A 9,102-nucleotide genomic window follows, 5' to 3' on the forward strand; every position below is an offset into this window, starting at 1 on the left:
TTGTCCCGGCTAGAGTGCCATGGCGTCAGCCTAGCTCACAGCAACCTCAAACTCTTGGGCTCAAGCAATCCTTCTGCCTCAGCCTCCCAAGTAGCTGGGACTATAGGCATGCACCACCATGCCCCGCTAATTTTTTCTATGTATTTTTAGTTGTCCGATTAATTTCTTTCTAATTTTAGTAGAGACGGGGTCTCGCTCTTGCTCAGACCTGGTTTCCAACTCCTGAGCTCAAACAATTCGCCCGCCTCGGCCTCCCAGAGTGGTAGGATTACAGGCGTGAGCCACCGCGCCCGGCCTGCACATCCAATTTTTAAAATAACATAAATGGTATCATTTTGTAAATGCAGTTGTGCTAGTTATTGTTGTTATTCCATTTAACATATCCCGAACATTCAGTCAGACCACAGATCTACGTTTTAATGGCTATAATGGTATTTCACAGGATATAGGTACTATTATTTATTTATCCATTTCCCTACCGATGGGCATTAACATAGTTTCCATCCCTTCTTAGTAGTTAAAAAGAAAAAAAAAATAAATTTCAAATTTTTTTTGTATTACAATTTATGTTGCCAGTACCGGTTCTCTGAGAATTATCCATTCAATCATGCATTTATCGTGGGCTCACCATGTGCCAAACACTCTACTTGGAGTCGGGGGTAAACAAAACAGACGTAAAAACAGTTCTGAGTGACAGAAAGGGGACATTTTCTTTTTCCAAGAGGGTGAGAGGCTGAAGAGGGGTCTCTTTGCCAACTCAGGAGAGCTAGGAATCCGTCGGGGTGTCTCCCCAGCTGTGAAAAGGGGAGCCAAGGACCCGTAGATGCTGGCCTGTAGATTCCCTATGGCTTAATCAATCTATTAACAGTAAATCATTGACTCCGAAGCAAAGTGGAGTACGCTTTTCACCCACGCCCAGGATCTGGGAGCCACAGCGCGGAGCCGCTCATTACAACACAGCGCGCCGGGAGCTGAGCCGGACACAGGCCGCAGGTCCGGCGGGGCGGGGCCGAGCTGCGCGCGACCCTCGGCGCGCTCGAGGAGGCCCGGACGGGGGTGGCCTCTCTGGCCCCCGCTCCCGCGGGCTCTATGACACCGCACTGGCTCGCGGGACGGGGCGGGGTCGGCTGCGGGGGAGGAGACCACTCCACGCCATACGTCTCGCGGTGAACCGCACGCGGGACGCTCTCGCGAGAATTAGGAAGTACCGTGCCTGCGCACTGCAGTAGCGCCGGGTGGTGGAGGCAGAGAGCTGGCGGGTGTACGAAGGCGGACAGTGTGGTGGCCCTTGTGTCCCCTCGGGACGCGCCACCATGAGCAGCACTTTAGCTAAGATCGCGGAGATAGAAGCCGAGGTAAAGGACGCAGTAGGCGCTTCACTCCCAGTCCGAGCATCCCTTTTCCGGCAGCGTCGCTCCTGTCGGTTCTCCCTTCACCCGCGTCGGAACCGGGCCCGGGTCTCCCAACTAATCTCAGCCAGGCCCCTGCTCCCGGCTGCTTTCTGCCCAGGCTCGCGTTCCCCGACTCCCTTCATTTCGGGCCGGCGCTCCCCGACTCCCCTCAGCCCGGGCTCTCTTTCCTCTCATCCCGCGCCTCGCTCCCAGACTCGCCTCTGCCCAGGCCCGCGTCCTGCACTCCTGCACCTTGGGCCCTTGGTCCGTACCCCCTGTCAGTATTCGGTTCCTGTCCTTAGAGTGTTTCTCTCAGTTTCTCTTCCTTTTCCCTGAACAACACGGAATCCTGTTCCTTACTCCAGCCCATATCTGGTCACATACTTCAGGATCCTTGCCATCGCTTGCTCTGCGTCCCTTACCCGCCTTCTTAACCCAATCTTTACCTGAATGACCCCCTTTTCCAGAGTATTGCGTCTGGCAGTAGGATGTGGACGTAAGTTGACATACGTGTGGTGGCAGTTGATTGCACCTGGATATTGTGTGACTCCATTGCCTGAGGTGCTCAGAGCTCTTAAAAATTAGGAAAGTGGTGACCCTGTATCAGATGGGACAGAGCAGGTACAAGCAGTAGAAAAAGACTCATCAGATGAGTTTTACTGTAGTCTGTGGACACTAATTGGAATGACTTGATCTTGTCTCTTCTCTGTAGTAGGACCTAGGGGAAAAAATTATTCTCTCAGAGAGAGGAGAGCATTCATTCTGTATATTTTACTCTGTGGGACCTGCTTCTGATTTATAGCTGTGATTCCTCCCTTATAGATGGCTCGGACTCAAAAGAACAAGGCGACAGCACACCACCTAGGGCTGCTTAAGGCTCGCCTTGCTAAGCTTCGTCGAGAACTCATTACTCCAAAAGGTGGTGGTGGTGGTGGACCAGGAGAAGGTTTGTGTTTTTCTTCAGTATATTTTTTGGGGTATAATTTCTGTTAGGATAGTACATATATTTGGTTTAAAAATAATTAAATTTTTTCTATCAAAGTAGATTTTATTTTCTAAGCGTGAATTCTTGAATTGTGTTTATTTTGTTCTGCTGGTTTCAGAGGCAAATGAATATTGTCTAAGTGAACTACCGTTTTATTTATTTATATCCTGCATTGGTGCAAAATAGAGTTACATTGGCTTACAGAAATACATAAATCAGTACCATCAGCAAGATTAAATAAGGAAATTGATGCAAAGGGGAAACGAAGATAGGAATAATAAATTGAAGCCAAGTGAGGTAAGGTTAGGACCCAAAGGGATGGTATAAGGTCTGTGTACTCACTAGAAAAGGGCCACAAATTTACCTCTGAACTTAAGTTGTAGCCATTGTTTAAAAAAAAAAAAAGAAAGAAAATCCAGTCAGTCACACAATTCACAATTCCCAAGGTTTGTAAGACCAGAAAAAAATTACCCTATTTTTTTGATAATTGTTATATAATATTTGGGCCTTAATATTTTTTTTTTTTTTTTTTTTTTAAGAGACAGGGTCTTGCTTTATTGCCCAGGCTGGGCTCGACCTCCTGGGCACTTTAGCCTCCCAAGTAACTGGGACTACAGACACATGCCACCAAGCCCAGCTTTTTGGAGTACAGTTTTTATATCAAACACTGCATTGAATGTTGGTGGATTGCTATGGGGGGAGTTTTGTGTGCTTGAGTTCTAATTTAGAGGTAAACTATAAAAAATTTGAGAAATAGGGGCTAGAGGGATAGGCAGTGAAAATGTGAAAGAAATTACATGAGTTTTAACACCCCTGGAGATAACTCTCCTCTTTTTGGTATTTATTGATGTTTTAGGTTTTGATGTGGCCAAGACAGGTGATGCTCGAATTGGGTTTGTGGGTTTTCCATCTGTGGGGAAGTCAACACTGCTCAGTAACCTGGCAGGGGTATATTCCGAGGTGGCAGCCTATGAATTCACTACTCTGACCACCGTGCCTGGTGTCATCAGATACAAAGGTGCCAAGATCCAGGTGAGTCAGGCCTGCAGGCCAAGGAAGGAAGAAATCCATTCTTTTGTTTGTTTAGCAAGAACTTTATTGGGAGCTCACTGTATGCCAGGCCTGATCTTTGGGTTTATCAGGCCCTTATTGTCTAGCAGGGGAGATAGAGCAGTACTTAAATACCATAATACAATGGGATAGTGCCAGTGAAAATGCAGAGAAAGGAGGGTCTACTTTTTCACCTGAGGATGAGTAGAATGCTCTGGTGAGGCAAATAAGGCTTCATGTGGAAAGTGACATTGGAGATGGGTCTTGAAGTTAGAATAGAATTTCACCAGGCAGAGAAGGACAAGAAAAGGGTATTTCAAGCAGCAATAATGGTGAACAGCCTGCTGTGATGTGAGAAAAGGTGTGGGGCAGGAGTGGTAGAAGCTGAATCTGGAAAGGTGGGTTGGGGCTGAATTATGAAGAGACTTGTATACCTGCTAAGGAAGTTGAATTTTATCTTATGTGTAACTAGGAACCATCAGAAACTTTTAAATAAATAAATAAATAACACGATCAGACCCTTTTAGGAGGTAATTCTTGTTTGTGAGGCCTAATGAAGTTGGTCTCCTGAGATGTTCTTAGATGATAGATTTAGGGCTCCCAAAGGAGGGGTCCCCATGGGTATGAAAGAAGGTGTACAAATATATAATGGAACATACTCTTATTGGCTGCAGAGCTAAGAATGCAAGATTCTGAACTCCGTGATATTTATTAATAAACCTGTCTATGTTTGAGGTTCCCAAACTCTTGTTTCACAGCACACTTAATATCTCAGTAATTATTTCATGTTACCCTTTCATGTCTCAGTAATTTTTTATGTTGCTCCCAGGCCAAAAAAACTACCTAATGGTCTGTTTGTTAAACAACGTTAAGTATTTATGTACCTATAGCAACAGTTATTTCCTAATAGGGTATGTGTACCTGTTGGGTACCACATAACTCTTCAGACTTTGGACTCAGATTGGATACTGCCACATTTATTCCCTTTTCCACATTGATTTTTTTGTGGCACATATTTTTTACCATAGTAACTGCTGAAAAACCCAAATTCCCACAGATTTGGATCTGATGTAATTGAAGGCAATGTAGTGGCATCTAATGTTGAAATTGTGATCCACTGGAGCTAGTAGTTCCCTTGGTGCCTGATAGAATCAAGAATTGCTATGTTGGCCAGGCGTGGTGGCTCACGTCTGTAATCCTAGCACTCTGGGAGGCTGAGGCGGCGGATCGTTTGAGCTCAGGAGTTCGAGACCAGCCTGAGCAAGAGCGAGACCCCGTCTCTACTAAAAAAATAGAAAGAAATTAACTGGACAACTAAAAATACATATATATAAAAAATTAGCCGGGCATGGTGGCGCATGCTGTAGCTGTAGTCCCAGCTACTCGGGAGGCTGAGGCAGTAGGATCACTTGAGCCCAGGAGTTTGAGGTTGCTGTGAGCTAGGCTGACGCCATGGCACTCACTCTGGCCTGGGCAACAAAGCGAGACTCTTGTCTCAAAAAAAAAAAAACAAAAAAAAACAATTGCTATGTTTCTCTTGAAAATTTAGAATATTCAGTGGCATCTGTAAGAGTGCCTTGGCACATAGTTTGGGAGCCACTGGTGTAGGCATTTATGCTTCTCCTTCCTGGGCTACACAGGGAATTGTGAGGTGCATTCATACTTCTTTTGTTAGAGAATCCAAAGTAGGAAGGGACCTATGTCTTGGTGGTATTTTCAGTGGCCTTTTTTCCTGTTGGTTCAGTGACCATGCAGAGACCGTACTGGGGCATGTCCCTTTTTGGGATCCCACATGCAGATGTATATAACAAGAACATGTGCGCATGTCTGGCTTGATTCTAGCTGGTTTCAGACTCTTGTTGATATTCACAGTTTGTGTAGCTCAGAGAATAACTTCTGTCCTGATGGGATGCTATTAACATCTCTTTCAGGGCTTCTGAGTGTATCAGAATAGAGAGCTGCTTAACTCCCCTCTTTTCTTCTCTTTTTTACAAAACCTTGATTTATTTCAGTCTCTCCTTACCTTTTAGGGTTCTCCCCCCTCTCTTGTTTTGCATGGTGCCTTCTCTCCCTCCTATGCCCTCTGCCTGTTTTTCCTACCCTTGTGGCTTTCTCCAGAAACGAAGTTATGTAAGCATACTATTATAGTAGGTGTGCTTAACTGGATTAAGATGACTGCCCTGAATTGTTTTTTAAAAGGCTGTTTTATGGCAGAGGACTTGTCATCTGTGACTTGGAGGGACAGATATACAGAATTAGAACCACTTTAAAATTAAAAAGAGGAAATTTCTGTTTTGTTTTATTTTGTAAGGAAGATCTTTAATAGTAAAAGTGCCTAAAAATGTAATGGTACCTCTGATTTAATTAGTTACTGTGTCTGAAGGTGTTCAAGTAGTGGCTGAACTGCCACTTACCATGGATGTTAATAAAGAAGACTGATAGGGCTGGGCATGGTGGCTCAAGCCTACAATCCCAGCATTTTGGAAGGCCAAGGCAGGAAGATCACTTGAGGCCAGGAGTTCGAGACCAGCCTGAGCAAGAGCAAGACCCTGTCTCTAACAAAAATAGAAAAATTATCTGAGTGTGGTGGTTTGTGCCTGTAGTCCCTGCTAGTTGGGAGGCTGAGGCAGGAGGATTGCTTGAGCCCAGTAGTTTGAGGTTGCTGTGAGTTATGATGATGCCACTGCACTCTAGCCTGGGCAACAGAGTAAGATCCTGTCTCAAAAAAAAAAAAACAAAAAAAACCTCATGTATCATCACATAGGCAGATATTGGTCTGCAGAGTGGACCTTCACCTTTCCAGGGTCCCTAGAACTCCTATTGTTCTGTAGCAGTTGACTTGCACATTTAAGTTACCTGCTAAGGGCATTTGAATTTGAAGTAGTTTAACATTCAGTTCCTTAAAATTCTATAATTCCGGGGGAGGGGGGAGAGGGAGTAGGGGACGGGTATATGCATACACAAAGAGTGCAATGTGCACCACCCGAAGGATGGACATACTTGAAACTCGGACTTGGTGGAGGGGGAGGCAGGGAAGGGCAACATATGTAACCTAAACATCTGTACTCCCATAATATGCTGAAATAAAAAAAAAAAAAGAAAAAAATAAAATTCTGTAATTCCATGATTTAAAGGAATTTTTTTTCCTTACCTCTTGGTTATAATATGAAATTCAGATACATAAAGCATTGGCTATTTTTATTGAATGAAATTTAGTTGATACATTTAAATAGTTAAACATAACTTTTAAAATATTTGTCTTTCAAGAAAAGCTAAACTTAAGTTGCTTTTATTTTTGTAGGGGCCTTTAATTTTCCTGCCATGTTCAGCTGCTGTAGTTAGAAAGCCCTTGCTCTTTTTCCCTCAGTTTATTATTTACTCTCTTTTTTAGATCTTTTATTTGATGTTACAGTCATATTCCAGATTTTACAATTTTAGATTATCCAGATGGATTTTCCTTTCAAGTTCTTGATAACATCAGTTGGGCTCAATATGCAATAAAACCTTTTGATATTTGTGTGTGTGTATGTATTTTGTTTTTAAGCAGGAAGGAGTTTACTAAGTGGTAGAAATAGATTACAGAATCATTGGAAGGGCTGAAGAAACAGACTTCAGACTTGATTTCTAGGAACAATTGATGATGAACTTTTCGATTGTTTTTTAAGAGACAAGGTCTTGCTCTGTCGCCCAAGCTTGAATGCAGTGACATGATCCATAGGTCACCATAACCTCAAGCTCATGGGCCCAAGCAATCCTCCCATCTCAGCCTCCCAAGTAGCTGGGACTATAGGCGTGCATCACCAAATCTGGCTAATTTTTCTATTTTTTTGTAGAGGCGGCATCTTGCTTTTTTGCCCAGGCTGGTCTTGAACTCCTAGCCTCAAGCAATCCTCCTGCCTTGGCCTCCCAAAGTGTTAGGATTACAGGCATGAGCCACCACACCTGGCCAGCTATTTGCATTTTTAAAGGTTTTTCAGGTTATTCTGATATACTTGTCTAGTTAAGAATGGCTGCAAAACTTTTGTGTGAGTTGGGCATCTGCAAAAGTCTCAATATGTATCCCATGTAAATGTCAAGATTCAGCTGTTATCTGCAGTAAGGAATTTGTATGGAGCCTCAACCTTCTGAAAAGTGGGGGAACATTGAACGATATTAATGTAGAATAATGGATTTTGGATAAAAAAACATGGATTATAATCTTATTTGATTTATTAGGATTATGACTTTGGGCAAGTTCTTACCCTCTGTGAACTTCAGTTAGGCATTTTAAACTAGGTAAAGTATATAAAAAGCCTGTAGCTGACATTCAGTAGATGCTTAGTAAAAGTAATATTCATACACTTATAAGGAAGATTGGATTTGGGTCTCAAATTTTGGATAATTGAGCAGAAATAAATAATTCTGTTTTATCTTTTCAGATTTATAACCAGTTTTTCCTTTCCTCTCCTTGACCCTTACAGCTCCTGGATCTCCCAGGTATCATCGAAGGTGCCAAGGATGGGAAAGGTAGAGGCCGTCAAGTCATTGCAGGTGAGTGGTCCAGGGCCACCATCCCGGGATATCATCCCCTGGTATTATTCCTTTAGCCATGGACTATTGGGTTTGAAGATTATACCATGGTGAGGGATATAGTTTCACCTGACTTCTCTCCAGAGTAGAGTGCCAGAATGTGAAGGAATCTCGGACAGTAATAGTCTAGACTCTCTATTAAAGGAGAAATAGAATTGAAGTGCTTTGGTTCAGTGTTGCATTGTTGATGGCAGATTCAGAACTGGAATTCAGGTTTCCATGCCTTTCCTCCTTCTTTTCTTTTTTTGAAAGTAAAATGTTATAAAATGCTAATCATAAATTGCCTCAATCTGCTATCCCATCTCTTCTTACCTCCACTGTCACTTCCTATTGGCAACCACTGTCGGCTCTTCAGCTCTTCCTTCTGCTACCTTCATATTTTTAAAAACTAGGCATGTATTGCTGTTTCATGATTACTTTTAGGTATTATCTATTGGTTTCATGTTATGGTAGAGAATTAGCTCTCTCATAGCCTGTACCTCTCTTCTTCCATTCTTTCAAAGAAATTGTATTCCAATTTTTTAGGTAACTGATCAGTCATGGTTTACATTATTATGTATTAATAATGCCTGTATAACTTTTGTTCAGTGCTGAGATAAGTGGTGTACTATGACTTGGTTTCTTTTCTCTTGAAATCTGTTTTTTTATGGGGTTAATACTTGATTCCTTTTTTCCTTTTGTTTACTTTTCTGTGTTTTTCTTAAAAATTTTCAAATGTTGCAACAGATCAAATGCCTATCAACCAATATTTTTTTAAATACTTAACTACAGTTCCAATACAATCTTACTGATTTCATTCTCTCCCTGCAACCCTGACATACACTCCTGTACCCTTTGTCTTTGTGTTTCAATCTGGATTGGTTGCTTTCTAGACCAGTGCTGTCCAGTAGAACTTTCTGCAATAGTGTAAATGTTCTGAATAGGTACTGTCTAATACTGTAGCTCCTAGCCATGTATGTGGCTATTGAGCACTTAAAATGTGCCCAATACAATTGAGGAACTGAATTTTAAATTTTATTTAGCTTTACTTAATTAAAATTTAAATGTAAATAGCCACATAGGCTAGTGGCTACTACATTGGACTGTGTGAGTCTAGAGAAATCAGTG

The 9,102-nt window shown here is 42.5% G+C and overlaps 1 protein-coding gene across 1 annotated transcript in view; it reads left to right on the forward strand.

Annotated features, from left to right (window-relative positions):
• Window positions 1–1,149: 1,149 nt before the first annotated feature.
• The window catches only part of DRG1 (developmentally regulated GTP binding protein 1), a 26,209-nt gene continuing 18,256 nt past the window's right edge, over window positions 1,150–9,102 (forward strand). Inside the window, exons 1-4 of the mRNA XM_012657981.1 lie at window positions 1,150–1,355; window positions 2,214–2,337; window positions 3,233–3,408; window positions 7,887–7,956. Of these exons, the coding sequence (XP_012513435.1) occupies window positions 1,314–1,355; window positions 2,214–2,337; window positions 3,233–3,408; window positions 7,887–7,956 (412 nt within the window). The 5' untranslated portion in view covers window positions 1,150–1,313. The remainder of the gene's footprint in view (window positions 1,356–2,213; window positions 2,338–3,232; window positions 3,409–7,886; window positions 7,957–9,102) is intronic.

The sequence above is a fragment of the Propithecus coquereli genome, unplaced genomic scaffold (assembly GCF_000956105.1).
Source record: "Propithecus coquereli isolate 6110/MARCELLA unplaced genomic scaffold, Pcoq_1.0 Scaffold567, whole genome shotgun sequence".
Taxonomy (NCBI): domain Eukaryota; kingdom Metazoa; phylum Chordata; class Mammalia; order Primates; family Indriidae; genus Propithecus; species Propithecus coquereli.